The sequence below is a fragment of the Periplaneta americana genome, chromosome 12, assembly GCF_040183065.1.
Source record: "Periplaneta americana isolate PAMFEO1 chromosome 12, P.americana_PAMFEO1_priV1, whole genome shotgun sequence".
In the NCBI taxonomy this organism is placed as follows: domain Eukaryota; kingdom Metazoa; phylum Arthropoda; class Insecta; order Blattodea; family Blattidae; genus Periplaneta; species Periplaneta americana.
In genome coordinates, this window is record NC_091128.1 from 124,624,256 (window position 1) to 124,644,321 (window position 20,066).

General features: G+C 34.6%; 1 protein-coding gene and 1 non-coding gene across 4 annotated transcripts in view; one reads left to right on the forward strand and one right to left on the reverse strand.

The window, feature by feature from the left end:
- Positions 1 to 20,066, reverse strand: part of LOC138710869 (mannose-P-dolichol utilization defect 1 protein homolog) — a 524,941-nt gene that overhangs the window by 461,089 nt on the left and 43,786 nt on the right. For all 3 annotated transcript variants that reach the window (XR_011335319.1, XR_011335318.1, XM_069842044.1), the window contains exon 3: positions 13,235 to 13,367. Coding sequence is in view for 1 of the 3 variants with exons in the window: in XM_069842044.1 (XP_069698145.1) it covers positions 13,235 to 13,367 (133 nt within the window). In the remaining 2 variants the exon portion in view is untranslated. The remainder of the gene's footprint in view (positions 1 to 13,234; positions 13,368 to 20,066) is intronic.
- TRNAT-AGU (transfer RNA threonine (anticodon AGU)) lies at positions 1,955 to 2,027 on the forward strand. Its single transcript has one exon. It is a non-coding gene; the product is annotated as a tRNA-Thr (tRNA).

Here is a 20,066-nt window from a genome sequence, read left to right on the forward strand (position 1 = left end):
CTGTAGACATCACATAGAAACCAGAGGCGTAGGGAGGGAGGGAGGGAGTAACACAACCGCCTCAACGACCGATGCCTATGTTACCATGGAGACGGAACAAATTAACGTCTTCTTCTGTTTTGCCCTTTTATCACTGGGAAAAGCAGTAAAAGGGATGGAGGAAAGGTTTAGTATCATTTACTAACATGTCCATATTAATCCGAGCTCGTCGCTACGCTACCGAGAACATTGGCTCCATAATGGATGAAAAAGAGAATAAGAGCAAAAGGGTAGCGCAAGTTGGAGAGACAAATAGACTCGAGGCCAAAATGCCTCTCCAGTCAGCGAGCAGAAAAATGCATGTCAAGGAAAACCAAGCTCTGAGAAAATTGCTGATTTTTCTGTAGTTTTATTCTGAATTTAATTGCTAGACTTGAAAAGAACGTGGGTAATATTTTTCGATAATCATTTCCGGAGTTGTCTGCTAACTAGTACTCAACGCGACTTACAGTTGGCTGAAAGTTCGACAGTTCAAATCTGAAGATATGAGATACATTTAAATTTTCCGTAGGTATACCGTTATAGCTGTGGCTTTCGGTCTCGGAGGCCCAGGTTAAAAATCTTGCAAAATTCAAGCCGGAATTTGAACTGGAAAGCAAATTCTAGCATAGATTTCCTCAGTGTACTACCTCTTCGTCTTTTGCGAATTAACCAACGCCTACACTTCAATATCAACAAAACTTCTGCCACTATTGACTTCAGACCACAAAATTCCTGGAGCAAGGAACGGAGTTACTGAAAGTGACACCAAGACGTGAAATGAAAGAGTGAATCAAACTGTGACAGTGATAACTGTAACGATAGGATAAGAGATGATTGTGGTGATAATGATTCATTCATAGTTATCTGCATTCATAATTTCACTGCAAATCCAGCATTCTCCAATATTTCATATTTTCTGCCTTTCTCTTAGTCTCTACATATGATCCATGTATCTTAATGTTGTCTATTATCCGTTATCTTCTTCTGCCTCGAACTCTTCTCCCGTTCACGAGTCCTTCCAGTGCATCCTTCAGTAGGCAGTTTCTTCTCACCAGGTGACCCAATCAATTTCTTTTTCTCTTCCTGATCAGTTTCAGAATCTGCCATGTTTGCTTTCCGCACACCATTCTCTTTCGCATCTTAAAAGATCTCAGGAGGCCCCAGCGTGAAGATGAGGAGAGTGGATTTGACTAATTAGGCCCTCCGGACCACCGAAATTCACCTCAAGAGTTAAACATTAGTTCTACTCGTAACAGGGTTTTCGATCCGATCAAAGACCGGGAAATCCCAATTAGTTTTTGCCCCTCGTTATATGATGTAATGTACTATTATTATTATTATTATTATTATTATTATTATTATTATCATTATTATTATTATTATTATATTTTTAAACGGTTGCGGTATATTGATACTCATGCTACGGAATGCGCCCTGTAAGACATTCAGAATGATTTAGGAGGAAAAATAAATATTTTTAGGGGGTGGTTTAAAGACTATTCTGAGTAAAAATATTTCAATGTGTTTGCGTACACCAAGCGTTGCAAATGGCAAGAAGAAAAAGACAATCGACTTAATGAATACATTAATTTATTGGTTAGGTATCAATACATTTCAACAGTTCAATGCACTTTTCCGCTCTATAGACATAAGTGTTACTCTTCTGAGGCCATCTTGTCGTTCTTTTATGTTGAGAAGCAATATTCATAATGACAGCGAACAATTCGTCCCTTGTGTTTACTTTCTTTTGTATACTTTGCCTTGCATCCAGCCCCACAGACAAAAACCGGCAGAAGTAAGGTCTGGAGACATTGGTGGCCAATTCACATGACCACTGCGGCCGATTCTCGGCCGATTCTCGTTCAGGGAATGTGAGATTTAGATTATATGTCACCTAACGAATTGGGATTCGATCCGGTGCTTTAGATTGAACTTCGGCGTAGCTCAGTGGTTAGAGCGCTTGGTAAGTAGAACCAAGGACCTGGGTTCGATCCCCGGCGCCGGATCGAATTTTTCTCCTCTAATGTCAATGTTACCATAACAGATCAATTCTGTAGGACCAAAACATTAATCTTTCTGTAAATTCTTCCCCCAACAGTGCATATACTGTGGAAACCCGGCCACTAAGTCACTCAGTTGAGTGCACTTCTTGTATAATGGCAGTTGACTTACTATAACATGTCAACATGTATGTCGAACATGGGGTAAGGCCACAAAGGGAAAAACACTAGAGCAGTGAGATTTGATCCGGTGCTTTGGATTGAACTTTGGCGTAGTTCAGTGGTTAGAGCGCTTGGTACGTACAACCAAGAACCCGGGTTCGATCCCCGGCACCGGAGCAAATTTTTCTCCTCTAATATCAAATGTTTCGTTACATTTGCAATGTGTGTGATAGATATGCTATAAACAAAATCTAAAAAGAACCTTTTAATTACTTTAATAAACACATTACCAACAATGTTTGGTTACATTTGTAATGTGTGTAACAGTTATGGTATGTACCGAAAATAAAGACGTTTCACGCAATCAGAAATATTTTATAAATTCTCTGTCAGTTTTTATTATAGCGGTGAAGGTAATCAGAAGGAGAAAGACAAATATTTGAAGATAGTACCTGAGAAAGTAGAAATAAAAGCGAAGTAATTCCGACCTATTTGAATATAGCTAGTTAACAAACGACACAGTAACTTACTTCAGCAGAACAAACCAGGGCCTTCCCAACATGCAGCCAGAAAAGAGAACACTCCCTGCGAAAACCCTATATAAAGCGAGATTCATATTTATGCAATGACAATAAAACAAACTGGAGTTCATTTAGGGGGAAAATAATAGTTGTGTGTTAAAATTACCTCAAATACGAACACAACTAAAACGTCACTGTAAGTCATTTCCGCTGACCGGATTTTGTTAATTTCGCATCATTCTAAATGTGTCATGGACCACATTCTAAAATTAAGTAAATGGTGCGAAAAACTAGCTGGAATCACGAACGATAAAAAGACCAGCAGATGTACATGATTCACGATGTGAAATCACATAACGCCGTTCTATTGCTGCAATTGGACTGCATCGGATGATGGCGAGAAATTGTTTACAGCGTTCTAAATTAAACTGACGAGCATATTATTATAATCAAATGACATGCTTTTCCTTATGTGTGCCGCAATCCTTCGGGCTCCATGGTAATTTATAGTTACACTTTTTAGTTTTTCAAAAATAGGATAATTAATTGTCTCACCTGCCAATTCAACAACGAAGGTAAATATCCAAGTCGGCCTATCTATGACCGAATTATAATCGAATTGAATATGTATTATATTAGGATTAACTATTATCCTAATAACATTTTGATTAGTTGCATCAAATTGAATTTTATTACATAAATTATCTATAGTAATCTCAGACCTCGAATGACATTTATTAGGACTATTTCGTGAATAAAATGAAAATGTAAATAATATATCCCTAACATTTACTCACAAAATGTTAATAATTATATATTTATGAATACTTAACCTATTCAAAAATTGTGAAGTCGAAATAGATGAATAGGCCTAAAGAAATTGAATGTTATTCAGTAATGCCAATTGAGAAAAGCGAAATACAGGTTTAAAAATGTTAATTACATGTACTGCGTTTTTCTCTTGTTATTATAACAGAAATACGTTTTCATTATCTGCTGAAATCATAACTTAATTTAAACATTTTATCGTATAATTACAAATAACTTGATTAATACATTAATTAAATGAACAATTATTATGAAGGAGTGTGGAAGTAGGATTTCGCACTTTATTTAGTACAATGAATTCATGGTCATTGATTTACGTGGAAACAGTTGATGAAACTGACTAAACGAAAGAACGACCATGCGATAAATTGATAGTGATAAATCGAGCTGCAGAAATTATCGCGATATATGACTGTGTTTGGTTGGAATTCAAAATTTCTTTACACTTCATTAGCCGAAAATGAAATGACGTCATATAAACAAAATAGTCTACAGCAATCTCACTAGAGCTTTTGATTTATCTAGAGGAAATCAAAACTCGAGTGAGACTTAATTGACTATTCCACGATTAGAAAAAAGTATACAAAGGTTAGAAGAAATAAAGTACTCTAATGCAATAAAATATTAATTGACTTACTAAAATATTAAACTGTATTGAAAATTTATTATTGTACCATCTCATCATTACAAATATTCCGCTAGATGGCAGTAGTGTGTTATGATCAGCTGTTCTCTTGTTACCAGTTGTGCCAACTAGACAATCTTCATTGAACTCTATGGACGACTACCAGTCAAGAAGGCATTGTTGATTTAGTTTCATTTTTATTAAAACGGCTGCATTCCACTTGAATTATCAATATAATTATATTAAATAATCTCTGATACGTGATTATCCATAATTTCATACAGAGGAAGCTATTCATTTTTTTATTTAGTGTTCTGCCCGAGGGCAAGTTTTTCACTGCAAACGCAGCTTTCTCCAGTCGTTCCTATTTTCTGCCTTCCTCTTCGTTTCCTCATATTTTTCCATATATATTATCTTATATTTGGGGCTAAGAGGAATGAAGTTACAGGAGAAAGAAAATCACACAATGCAGAACTGCACGCATTATATTCTTCATCTAACATACTTAGGAACATTAAATTCAGATGTCTGAGATTGGCAGGGCATGTAGCAGGTATGGGTGAATCTAGAAATGCATGTAGAGTGTTATTTGGAAGATCTGAGGCAAAAAGACTTTTGGGGGAGGCCGAGACGTAGATGGGAAGATAATATTAAAATGGATTTGAGGGAGGTGGGATATGATGGTAGGTACTGGATTAATCTTGCTTAGAATAGGGATCGATGGCGGGCTTAAGAACCTCCGGGTTCTCTAAAAGCCATTTGTAAGTAAGTAACCTACAGTGTGTGACTGAAAATGTGTCGCCACTGCTTCAACGAGATAGAAACTCTCGCCCACGTTCTTGGATCTTGCCCGCATGGTGAGACATTACGCAATGCCAGGCATCACAAAATCAGGTCCGCAACTCCTCAAGCTCTTCGCGACAAGGGATATACCACCTATGAAGAAATCCATGGTCTATCGGAAACAGGAAGCTGTCGGCGGGTTGATATATTAGCCTTTAACAACACAACAGACTATATAATGGATCCTATTATCCGCCTCGAATTGAATACAACTCAACCGGAAGATGTCAACAATGAGAAGAATCAAATTTACAAACTATTGAAATTATTGTGTTATTAGTGGGTGTTAGAGGCACGATTACAAAAAAAAAATATATATATATATATATAAATTTTTGCAAAGAGTTCAATCTAGAATCCTCTTTGGCCAAGACTGTTTCTTTGGCAGCTCTAAAATATCCAATCTATCTTCTGAGAAATCACATATATAAAGTAAATTAATAACACAACAATAATAATTATTTAATTTAATTTATAAATCTTCTCACCATTCGTGAGCTGTCCGATTACTTCAAGCTCTTTGAGCTGGTATTTTTGGAGGTAATAGGGAATGGTAGGATTGTAGATATTCTTTCTTTCATTATCCACTTCTGCTGGCTGTTCCTCATTCGTTTCGAAACACAAAGTGGGACCAATTATGTATCCAGATCTTGTAGATTCCTTGAAAGCTATTACATCTATGCGCCGTGTACTGCCAGTGACGGGGAGACCATGTACTTCTTCAAAGGTGTTGTAATCGGCATCTTTAAGGGCAGTGGCTCTAATTGATCGTACTTGGTGGTGTCTAGCGTTTCGCAGAGCTTCGCCGTGCGGACAGGATACGTATTTACTAATACTAATACTAATATTTGGTATACTTTGTCCTTCAGGGCAACCCCTATTTTAGGGGAAGTTTGTTTACATACATTTTATCACTTGGCCTAGTATAACTTATACTAGTGGCTTGTGCAGCAAATGCTGCAAACTAAGTTCATCAGATGTTCAAATGAAAATTTTTCAGATTTATTTTCAATTAATACCAGACATTTTGGTTTCGTAATAATGAAACATACTCCCTCTGAATGGTTTTTTAATGCCAAGTATTTTTTCTTGAACCTATCCACTTTCAGTTTTTGAGTTTCAACGCGAAATGCAAGTAACAATGTCAGGACGATCAGTGGGTTTTTCATGTGGGAGTAAAACAATAGCTATTTCAGGTCATTGTGTATTCTAGGTGAAAGTTAAAAGAAGACAGGTTTGCTATGTTTTCGAACAATAGACATAGCATCTTGGCATTGCTGCTGATGTAGAGGGTAACCTCATTTTATCCTGCTAAGAGATCTTGCTGAAATGATCAGGAGACTACATAATTTTGTAGGCTTCTTATTTTATCTGTAACTAATACCTTTTGATCTTTCCTTAGGAACTGTAATTTTTGCGCTCTCTCGAGCCAATACAGAAGAGAATGACGCATATCTACACCACACCGCCATTAAGTACCGGTATATGAAAAAGAACCAACCCCACTTGATTAATAACTATGAAAATATTTGATTTTTAATAACAATATTAGGGCCTATTATCTTATGTACGTTTTGTAGTTTTATAAACAGTACATATATATAGCCGCCACTCAGTAAATTATAGATATGAAGATCTAATTTAAGATATTCTCTACATCTACTTACATAACCCCAAAACGTTTCACTTTCATATCATCAAATAGCATTAATATGTAAAATTAATGAAAAATAGTCATATCAATATTAAGTAACTATCAAATCAGTACAAAGTACCATAATACCAATTTGCCGCTGCCCCTATAAGGAAGCGCGTTCATAATGGCATCAAACCACCTCAAGTTTAGTAGATTTTAATATCCAATACACAGCTGTACTCACAAAATTACACACCGCAGAATCAGACCTGTAAATTATTTTTAGTAAGTCCAGTAAGTCTTGAAGTTTTTAATAACCAATTGAATTTCAGCTCTAAATACCGGTATGTCACCAATCCTGCAGGTCATGGCCTTCGTGTAATAGCCTATTGTTTATTGTAGTTTGTGTTTTCTTTTATACTGAAACACAATTAATTAGCTCTCAAAACTGACGAAAGATGGATTTTGGAAAATAGGAAAATTATGTAGGAAAACTAAGCTTCATTGAAAGTTACCATTTTTCTGAAAATCCTTGGATGTCAAGCTTCAAAATGACGGGTCATTCATTAAAATCCGTTCAGCCGTTTTCCCGAAATTTCCATTACCAGTTCAAACTAATATATATATATATATATATATATATATATATATATACAGTCTTACTAATAAACCGTGTATACTTTTTATACGAGACTTATGCAGAGTTGAGACAGAAAACGTTACTAATAAACCGTGAATAAGCTATGGACGTATAAACAGTCTGTAACTATACAATGGGAATTGCTTTGCAGTAGTTATATACACGAAACCCCTTGTTTAAGCGTTGTATATAGGGAAAAAATGGCCGCCCCTCTAACAGCTGTTCGTATCGACTGTCATTTTATGATGATGGTTACCTTGTAAGCACAGAAGAACAAACCAAAGATCATAGAAATATTAGAATAATATTGGTGTAGCTTGTACTCTTTGACCAAAATGTAGTGTGGTAATCGATTAGAGCCAGTTGTACTATCGATATTTAACACGCCACAATAGAGCGCTCTACCGGATGCAATAGAGAACCTCAGATATTCTATTACCTTTCGTAACGAAGTAATGACGAAACTATGACGTAGCTGTGTAACAGTTATACTGTTATACAAGACTATGTAGTGATTATTAGTAAGGAATTTACACACGGCTTATAAACGAGCTACTCACTGTATAAGTATAAGACAGTTAAACGTCTGTAAATATAGTTTTTATTAGTAAGACCGATAGATTTTAAACTCTTCAGTTATGATGAAAAAATGAGAAAGAATAGGAAAGAGAGAAAGGATATGAAGAAGATAAAGAGAAATAGAAAGAGTCGGGAGGAGAGAGAGGATGAGAAAGATGGGGTAGAAGGACGAGAGAGAGACGGAGAAGTGGAAGGAAGAGATACTGGTGATGGTGACGATAAATTATATGTATGTATGTATGTATGTATATATATATATATTTTTTTTTTTTTTTTTTCCTAGGAGACGTTAGTGTGTATTTTTACACAGCAGACTAATAACGAATTACCATTGTAATTCATGGTGGCGGAAACTTGAGGTTCAAAACGGCAGGAAGGTGGATTTCCATTAATTAATATATGAGAGGAACGGAGGGAGAGCAGTTACTGTAATTGCAGCACGAAGAGCGCGGGCTCATCGCCACACAAGGGACTGTTGGGAGATGATGACAAGAAGGCGGAACACTTTGATGTGCATCTCAGCGGGACGGCGGCAGAGACCCGACGCGACCCGAGGAACCCCCTGCCGATTGATCGCAACTCGCCAAACTATTGATGAATTAGTTCCCATCTCCGGGCGCCTGTTGCCACTACTACACAGGTAAGATACATGAGCACCCCGGGGAACCCCCCCTCCACCCCTCTCAATCCAATTTCGAATTAATTTACAACCAACCTTGTGGATTACTTTGATGATGATGCTACAGATTTCAAGGTAACAGCTTATAAATGGAAACAACAAAACAAGTAATATCTTTAATCTAGCTCCCATCATTACCAAAACATTTCTAGATGAAGTGTTCAGATCAAATTAAAAACTCGCTCTACCTGGAACCACACAATAAATGGATTTTACGGCCAACAAAACCGCGGATTTATCCGTTTTATTACGCGACTGTAATGCGGGCGAACAATGGTGCACTGAATCTATACGTGTTCGCGGCGTGTTCCTCAATTAGCAGCGGATTTCGATTAAACTTGATATTAACCAGCAACCTTACGACAGCTTTTGGAGTAGTTTATTAATACTGGGATGGAGCATGAGTTTCATACCAGATATTCTGAAGATATTTATACAGTAACTATATCACGTGAAAGGAAACTTGTTACTTTCCTTTTCTGGTATAAATGCCTGAGGGAAGAGCAACAAAAATACCAACATTTTTTTCCCTCGTGGGCGATTTTCATTAAATATTGTAAATTTTGTAAAAAATAGATTTTTAATTTTTCAGAACATCAATTGTATTTTTACGAAGTTTTCTTCAAAATACTGTAGAATAATTCGACTCACAGTAAAACACATGCGGTCGTAATTTGTCCATAAAAAGTACAGAGTTCAAAAATAAATTCAGAGCGACTGGATCTCCTTGCTATAATCAATGTAATAAAATCATTTTTACACCGTCGTGTTTTTTTTTTTTTTTTTTGGTTGTATTTACAGCTATTGTTGTTAGGCCTTGAAGGTTAGGATTTCTTTTTTCTTTTTTTCTTTTTTTTTTTTTTTTACTACTAGGTTATTTAGCGTCGATGAGACTGGTGATAGTGAGATGGTATTTGGAGAGACGAGGCCGAGGATTCGCCATAGATTACCTGGCATTCACCTTACGGTTGGGGAAAACCTCAGGAAAAACCCAACCAGATAATCAGCCCAAGCGGGGATCGAACCCGCGCCCGAGCGTAACTTCAGACCGGCAGGCAAGCGCCTTAACCCACTGAGCCACACCGGTGGCTTAGAATTCCTACACAGAAACTTGTTGCTAGGGAAACCATTCTTCATAACATAAAACTATACTGAAATATAACCCATTACAATGCACTTATTGTTACTTAGTTACCATTACAGTATAGTTTTTAGTTTGGAATAATATTACTCCAAATTTTCAATGCAAAATGTAATTATAATATTTGCAGTTTTAAAAATATGATTGCGCAAAAAATGTTGTACAGTACACGTTTATGAGGTGCATTTCAAAATCTCGGAAATTGAAAAAGTCTTCCTCGATTTTGTAAAAAGCACTTCCCAAACATTTGATGGGTTCACAACCAGAGTGGACCAAGTCCTTCTGGAATACTTTTGAGAAATTGAGTCTTAAAGTTCCTCGCTCACGCTTAGCAACCTTTATCTTCTATAGAAAATGCTGCACTCTATGGAGTAACAAATATGTTATGGACTTGGTTTGTTATCGCAATGAATAAATCTAAGTTTTCTTCATCCGAGATTCTATTAATCCACAAACTGACCAATGGTGGACTTGGTCCACTCTGGTTGTGAGCCCCTCGTATCATAATATACTATTTCAACATAATGCCTCGATAAAAGGTAAGATCAACATAACGTTTTCTTAACACCTCTTACAGGTGCATTATTTAGTATTTAATATTTAGTATTTATTGCTACATAAAAACAAAATAAATACATATTATGGACGTAGCGCAGTCGCGTTTGAGCAAGCTCGTGTTCGAGGGCGGTTCCTATAAACAACTAAACTTATTTTGTACTAAATGGAACATAACAAAGATTTAATAAAATTACAAAACCAATACAATTATTACAAAACATGGATAATTACGAAGATAAAAGTAGAGAATCAAGTCAAGAACAGAATATAAGTTGAAATAAAACAAATAGTAGCTACCAATGAATTCAAGAAAAAGAAAAAAGTAAAAAAGGACGTGAATACTAAATAATTTGTTGAATTTTTTTCTTAAGTTTATTAAACTCAAAGTAACCTACGTCAGGATTTTTTTTATCAAAATAGAGTTGTATGACACTGGCTCGTAATTCTGGCTATGACTTATTCCAGTGGTTGTAGGCGTGTAACATTTATATTCAGTTAAAGGACATGTCAAATTTCTTTTGGTAAGATAAACATGTTGTTCTTATTTATATTTAAGGCGATTTTTATGATAATATTTAATTATGTACATTTATATAGGCCTATTTGTTCAATTTGGAAAACATTAAAATAGGAACAAATCAAATTTGTTGAATAATCAATTGACGTGTTTAAGCAAATATTAATTATCCGCTTTTGAAGCAATACGAGCGGAGAAAGTGTAAATTTTGGTGCTCCTCCCCATCCGATTACACCATATTGGATAACAGATTGAACCAAACCCAAATAAACTAATCGCAGAATATTTGTAGGGATGTAAGAGCGAAGAATTACAAATTTATAAGTTCTTTTACGAAGTCTGTTATGTAAAAAAGAAATATGTTTATTTGTACGGTACTGTAGCCTAAATCACTGCCATTCACCGTCGGTTTGTTTTCCTGCCGTGCGGAAGAGCCGCCGGCTCTCCCCACTGTACACGCGCAAAGACCGGTTATAGTGCCAGTAAGTTGTATATCGTCGTTTTTCCTGCAATAACTCCTATGTGCAAAATATAAAAATTTTCAGGAGGAGGAAAAAACACATTTATTCATCCTATGGCAGCCGTACATAGCAGACTGTGAATTCTTACATTTTCGAAACAAAGAAATATAATTACATATAGGAGATTTTATTATTTGCTGTATCACTATTTAAGTTATTTAATAGAGCAAAAATCTGAAAATCGATAAATATGGCACATAGGAGTTATTGCAGGAACAACGACGAGATGTCAAGCACTGTACAAGGCATTTGCAGTTATTCACAGCACAAGAAGCTTTTCATTACTAGGAAATAATGCACTTAATTTCTTTTACGTCTTGAAAATTGAACACATGTTTTTTATCTTATGTCAATTCGTACTGCTTAACGAATATTGTAAATTCTTTCAATTATTACAACTTTAATGTAAGTTCTAAACATACAGTACCTATAATATTTATTACAGTTGTTATTGCAAACACATTATAAATATTATAAAATGAGTAAATACACTGCCCGACTTAACGAAAACAGTTCATTATACCAACCTTTTCATTAATCGTATTTTTTGTAAATCAAAATTATTCTGATATAAAGCATTTTGTTTCACCCTTTTTTTCTTCTTATTTAGGTAAGTCTTCCTTCTGGTTACTTATATATTTTTACAAATTGAATATTGTTAAAGTGATTTTTGAATGAAGGACAATTACAAAAAAAAAAAAAAAAACATAAAAGTAAGTAAGTGTTCGCGTAGGCTTCAGCGGTTGGTGTACATGGTGTGTACACCATACCATAAAAGTAGGTAATACACAACGACTTCAAGAAACAATAAGAAAAAATTGCTCTCATGGGAAAAGTTTCTCTAAGCTGAAATTTCCATAATTCAGATAAATACTGAAACATATTACTGTAACAATACACCTTATTCAATTTAGCATATTGAAGATGGATACTAGAGTTGAACAACGATCGAGGAAGTAAGACTAACAGTGCCCGCAAAGTCGAAAATCCGCATAACAATGTTGTATATGTCGCATCGTTGACGTAAAGACTGCTTGTGAATGTTCCAAGACATCGAGAGTTGATCACTCCCGAAGTCCCGAACGTCAAGCAGCCTTGAATCGCCACAGTTGTTTATACCAGACTGAACTTTTATCTACTATGGCAACTGCTATATATATATACAATCAAGTAGCCTATTTGAAACATCATCTCTACCTTTCAGTGCATATTAATAATCCGTTACCCAATCTTTATTTAATTGCTAGGCCCTTATTAAAAGGCTATGAATTTTATTTTCGTATGTTTGAGATCAAGTGTATAATCTCAAGTAAATATATATATATATATATATATATATATATATATATATATATATATATATATTAACGTAACGTTTTATCTTTCTCAGAAATGAAAATTTATTTGAGAATTGTTTTTTTTTTCTATTTATATAACCATAGGTAATATCATATAAGAGAACCAGAACATTTTGATAACTAAGATACTGATCTGTTTTATCTTTTTTTCTCACTTAAACATTTATAACGTTATTTATTTCAATTATGTAGCCTATGTTATTCAAAGTTACGAAATCTTTCCAATGCCATTTCGAGAATGATGAGCGAGACTCGAAGCGCACGATAGTTACGAGACGAGACTCGAAAGACAAATGCAACGAACACAGCGAGCGAGAGCGTCAGTTAGTTTTGTTCATCTCTAATGGATACAAAGAATAGCCTGTAAACAACACAAAGCTAGGGTAGTCAAACTATTAAACAAATTCATTATCCAAAATCCAACTACGAAAAAATCTTCGAAAAGATGACATGATACAGAGAGTCGGGTGTTGTGTGTATAAAAGCGTGAAATAACGTTTGCGCGTAATGTCAAACTACTCGGAATCTCAAAAATATATACTAACATCCTCGGAACAATAGAATTAAAGTGCTTATGTGATGCCATGACTAATAGCTTTACTTACCTGAAAGGAAATCCTTTTATGACATTATACGCTACATTGGACGTGATGGCGAAGAGATCAAGAATAGTGCTGAGAAAACTGATGCCCTCGGCGGTTTTATTATTGAGTATCTTGGTGATCTGAGGCACTTTTACTGCAAAAGAAAGACAAAAATCATTAAGCTTATCACAAATAAAACTGATTAGCTTCTAATTCTTATCACTTGGCTATTATCATTGGCTTTTCTTAACTGTTCTAGTCTTAATTGATATCCATATTCAATTTCTTTATTTCCCACTAATAAATAGGAGGGTTCGCTATCTATAGACCGAATCAGCTTACTTATGCAATACCTAAAGGGTGAAACCTAACCATTTTTCCCCTATTACTAAATATGCTAGTGCAGTGGTTCCCAACTTTTTCGATAGCGGATCCCTTTCGACTTTCGACTCAAAAAAAGATTCACGGATCCTCAGATTAATTAAATTAAATTATAATTAATTAATTAATTTAACACTTCGTTAACAGTCGTGGACAGCCGATAAGGGGTGGTCCTCCAGCTTGGGAGTTGGGCGAAGGGCTAACAACCCATCACCGTAAAAAACAGCTTGTTACGAAACCTAAATGACACTCGGGAGGAAATTAACCGCAGAATAAATATGGGAAATGCCTGTTATTATTCGGTTGAGAAACTTTTGTCATCTAGTCTTCTGTCAAAAAATCTGAAAGTTAGAATTTATAAAACAGTTATATTACCGGTTGTTCTGTATGGTTGTGAAACTTGGACTCTCACTTTGAGAGAGGAACAGAGATTAAGGGTGTTTGAGAATAAGGTTCTTAGCAAAATATTTGGGGCTAAGAGGGATGAAGTTACAGGAGAATGGAGAAAGTTACACAACGCAGAGCTGCACGCATTGTATTCTTCACCTGACATAATTAGGAACATAAAATCCAGACGTTTGAGATGGGCAGGACATGTAGCACGTATGGGCGAATCCAGAAATGCATATAGAGTGTTAATTGGGAGGCCGGAGGGAAAAAGACCTTTGGGGTGGCCGAGACGTAGGTGGGAAGATAATATTAAAATGGATTTGAGGGAGGTGGGATATGATGGTAGAGACTGGATTAATCTTGCTCAGGATAGGGACCAATGGCGGGCTTATGTGAAGGCGGCAATGAACCTCTGGGTTCCTTAAAAGCCAGTAAGTAAGTAAGTAAGTAACACTTCGTTACAAGGTACACATAGGGCGTCCGGAGAAATAAATCAATTATGTTTATGTAACGACGCTCGCAACTGCAGAGGTGGTATATCAGCGTCGCCGGTGTGCGGGAATTTTGTCCCGCAGAAGTTATTTTACATGCCAGTAAATCTATCGACATGAGCCTGTCAAACACACTTAAATACCATCGTCCTGGGCCGGGATCGAACCCGCAACCTCGTGCATAGAAGGCCAGCCCTATACCGACTACCGATTGTATACGTAAATCCAGAAGCCAAATAAGATTAATATGTTTCTTTTCTTTTTTTTTATTCATTCGTTTTTAAATTAACAGCGCTGGGGTGTGATGCATGACAAGGTGATCGACTGGTTTCTGAATTTGTAGAACTGTCATTTTGTCTTTTACTAGCCACCGATCCCCTGAGACGACACTGTATAATACGGAAATTAAAATTATTCGTAATAGCTATTAAATTAATATTTTTTATATTCGGAATCAAAGACACGTGGTTATTAACACACAGTTTAACACGAACACCTCACATAAGCCTGCTCGTACTGAATGAATAAAAACTGACTTCACAATGTAGCAGAAGCAGAACGTGCGCAGAACAATGGTAGAAATTCGTTTCTTTTTAAAAAGTACGTCTCAAAATAATTTATTGCTAACTAAATAACATTCCCAATCAAATTTATATTACAATTAAGACATTAAGTCTCCGAGCACATTTACAAAAACTTATTCTCACACTGTTTGTCTCGAGAGAAAAAACTGCAAATAATTAAAATTTGTTTGAAGAAACGTTTCGATTACCCAACTAAATTAATTTATCTTGAATTTAATGTATTTAATATTGAACAAATTTATAAGTATATGCTGTTAAAATTTTATCATAAAAATCGTAATAAGTTTGCATTACAGACACATAATTATGACACAAGACGAAATATTAATTCAACATTAGTAGAACCTAAATGTCTCACATCTGCTGGTCTAAAGCATAGCTTTAATTTTGGCCCTCGGTTGTACAATGCTTTAACTAAATTACACCCAGAAGTTCTAACATGTAACCCACTAACATATAAAAAGAAAATTAGAAACGTCTTAATATCTTCAACTTGATTAAATAAATTTATAGCCTATGTGTATGAATTAATCAACCTATATCATATTTGTATTCTATAATTTTGAAATATATAGTCCTACTTTTCACGTGCGATATTATTCTTCTCTAGTGTTAATATTATATTATATAATTCCATTGCCGCTGTAATTTAAATTTTAGTTCCTATTTTATTTTACTTGTTTATTTTTATTACTAGCCGTACCCGTGCGCTCCGCTGCACCTGTTAGAAATAAATATAAAGTAATTACATAATTAAAATACGACGTTTGATCCAGGGAACAACTTTTACAACAGCGCAAGATAATCTGCTTCGCTCATTACCCAATTTTTTTGCATTGCATTTATTGCACATATAATTTATGTATTTTAACACGATTCAATTGAGCACAGTTAAAATTTGAATTATAAAATAATGGATTGCTAAGCTAATGTACTATTACTGCATACTAAATCAATACACTCTCGTTGTTCGTTAATTCTCTGAGATTAAAATGAGTGTACATAAATATTATTTTAAGAAATACAGAAAACGAATGTACAAAATAGCCGATAAAATTTTCTGTGCATAAGAAGCTATTTTAATCTTACCTGTCCTCGATTTACTCAGACGTTACTGTAATAACATTATAGCATTATGTCCATCTAGAGAAACTACACTTTCCAATGGTGAAATAATAATTATGCAAATCGGTTAATTTAGCTTCCGATATTATTTCATACAAACACAGAAACATTCTCTGTAGGCTATGTTTAATAGCTTTCGATTGTTGATGTCCAAGGCCCCTGTTTCGATTGTTGTTGTCCAAGGCCCCTTATAGACGAAGTCATTTGTTCTTAATTCATTGCACCGTCTTAGATGTCGTTATTTTAATTTTAAAACGCATTTATCTCATTAAATATCAGTCCTATCAAAATTTTGTAAAGAATAAAACTTACCGGAAATCATTTTTAAAGAAACGTTTGTTATGTAACATTTTTCACAAAAATCAATAATAAGCGAGATATTTCTATTTATTTAATTCAGGCCCCCCTTTTAAATAAAGTATTTTGAATGCCATATAGCCTAAAATCTAAGTTACAACGAACTTAATTTATATTCCAATTTTCATATAAATCGGTTCAGCCATTATCGCGTGAAAAGGTAACAAACATACAGACAGACATACAAACAAAAATTTCAAAAATGCGATTTTCGGTTTCAGGGTGGTTAATTACATATGTTAGGACCAATTATTTTTGGAAAATCGAAAATTACCAGAAAAATTTCGGCTACAGATTTATTATTAGTATAGATTATTTTTTTATTTTCTATATTTCTCTTATATTAATATTGTATTGTATAATTTCTGTAACTGTAACTTTAATTCTATTTCCTATTTTATTTTATTTTATTTTATTTTCTCTTATAGGCCTATTAATATTATATCTGAACTGCGACCGAACACGAGTGCTGCTCATTCGGTCTCAAATTTTGTCAATACTACTGTATCTCCTTTTTTATATTGTTTGTATTATTTTATTTCTATTTCTCTTGTTTGTTTGTAATTATATTCTTCTGTATATTTAAATTTAAATTTAAATAAATAAATTCACACACACCAAGCAGATAAGAACTATTAATAACTCACAACCCTCGCCAAACAGATATACATTTTCAATAGAATTAACTACCTTAACTGAGAAAAGAAAGTCGTGTTTTTTTACAACAGCTTGAAGGCCAGGTCACGCAAGGGTGAGATCTGGTCATCTACCCTTGCCGAATATACTAATTTTCATAAGTACAGTCGCGTCGAGAAAAACGGTAGTATTATATGTTATTTATTTCAAAACATATATTATCAATAGCGGATCCCCTGATAAGTGTTGGCGGTGGATTGTAGTGATTTTCTCTCAGATTGAATTTTCTTTTACAAACTTCGTTTCGAATTTCGGATACTGACAAATACTACAACTGGCAGTTATTTTCTGTCATATTGGTAGCAATAATTTCGGTTTGCAGTAAAGTAAACTGATGAAAATGCAAGTATCTAAGCTTATGAATTAGTAATTAATTAGTAATACTGGTATTAATATTATATTACCGGTTGTTCTATATGGCTGTGAAACTTGGACTCTCACTCTGAGAGAGGAACATAGGTTAAGGGTGTTTGAGAATAAGGTGCTTAGGAAAATATTTGGGGCTAAGCGGGATGAAGTTACAGGAGAATGGAGAAAGTTACACAACACAGAACTGCACGCATTGTATTCTTCACCTGACATAATTAGGAACTTGAAATCCAGACGTTTGAGATGGGCAGGGCATGTAGCACGTATGGGCGAATCCAGAAATGCATATAGAGTGTTAGTTGGGAGACCGGAGGGAAAAAGACCTTTAGGGAGGCCGAGACGTAGATGGGAGGATAATATTAAAATGGATTTGAGGGAGGTGGGGTATGATGATAGAGACTGGATTAATCTTGCACAGGATAGGGACCGCTGGCGGGCTTATGTGAGGGCGGCAATGAACCTTCGGGTTCCTTAAAAGCCATTTGTAAGTAAGTAAGTAAGGTATTAATATTAATATCAATACACAAATCAGTTCTGTTGCGCTGTGATTCCAGTTCAACTCTATATTCAGGTAAGTGTAATTAAATAAATAGCTTATACACATACTTGGTATGAAACATGCACGTTAGTAATGGACAGAAATATATTTCATATTTTAATGAATTTCTTTCGTGTTTAGATTTTTATTAAAATATCAAAGGGAGGAAATAACATGATAGCGACTTCTCCAAGAAAGAAAATGCTTGTAAGTATTTTAAGCAGGCTGTACATTTCAAAGTGGTGGTCTGTTTTCGAAATTTGTATTAATCATTTCACGTGATCGAACTAAATATATTTTTAGGTTAAGTCTCATGAATCGTAAACTGTTTTGTAAAAACAATGAACTTCATGTTGCCAGACAAAATAAATTTTAATATTAAATCACACTAATCCTAATTACCAACATAATATGTGAGTAGTCCAGGAGGAAAACATGCTATTTCATTAATTATTGAATCATTTAGTAAACACCTCGCAACATATGTGGTAAATAAGCAAGACATTATTATTGTCAATACTATATTATTATTATTATTATTATTATTATTATTATTATTATTACCACTACTACTCTGACGCGGAAATTAAGGTAGCCACAAAAATTATAACCTAACAAAAATGACTTTGTAGTTGAAACATTAATTTCAACTCCAGAAAACTCATCAATGTTAAACAACACTGGAAACCTTAAAAAATGCGTAATAACCAAAAGCGAACACACATAACAATTTCCCTGTTCTTACCGCTTAAGTGACATATTGATTTTACTGCTTTAGGCTTTTAACATATTATTTTTAGAGACGTTCAATATAGTAATAATTATAAATTGGAAACTTACCACTGCAATTTTACCTAAATTACATTGTTAATTATTGTTTTTAAATATTTGCAAAAATTAAGTAAACTCTACAACTCCGCTAAAGTTACTGCATTCGTGATGCATGTAACATTAAGGAAACCGTTTATTTTAAGTTCGCATTTATAGACTGGGGTAAAAAAAAAAGACAGACGTATATCACGGCCTGCTGGAGTATAGTAAACACAGAAAACATTTTAAAGCAACAATGTTGAAGATAGATATTTTTGTTTTGCAAATTTGCCGTCATTGAACAGAAACTAAGATGGAGATTTCATTGCAACAAATTAGAAATTCCTCTTTCAGGTATGTAATAAACGATCTTCGCACAAAATAATGTATGATACACGAGCGGTATGTTTTATTTCAATTCTCGGAAATTAAAACAACTCAACTACGTTTCGCTTTTCCAAACTTTTCCTCGAACATGAAAACTTCTTTGCTACGTTGTTTTGTAACAAAGAAACTACACTATCAAACATACTTTCAAGAGATATGAAACAAAATTATTCCACAAGGACTTAAAAAAAAAACAAGTTATTAACCCTTAAATTGACAATTATCCTATAGGATACAACAGGTTAATAGGCTATATATATGGTATAATTTTAATAGAACAAAAGAAAAAAATTAGTAGGAAAATTAAAATTTCACAATACTATAATATTGTACAACACATAAAAATATGGACATTGTAATACTTGTTTTCTTTACGGTCCGATAAGGTTTAATAAACTAGTGTGAGAAATCAAGCTTTGCCAAGTTAAAGGTTAAAGACATACAGTACTTTCGCAGCTGGTGCGTTCTTAGTCTTCTGGTAGAAAATTACAAAACTAATAAATTGAGGCTACAAAGGTGATTTGTAGAAGTTCTCTAAACGTGCAAAAGATGGCGTACGAAGCCAGCTAGCTTCGGGCGACATCAGTCGGACAAAGTCGCAAAGTCTGCACATTACGTTGATACTGCCGGTAATACAGCTACCTATAATTATGTACTACAATAGCCGTTGCGTTCTGGGCTTAAATTTCAAGGATAGAATTAAACCACAAACTGGTTTACACATA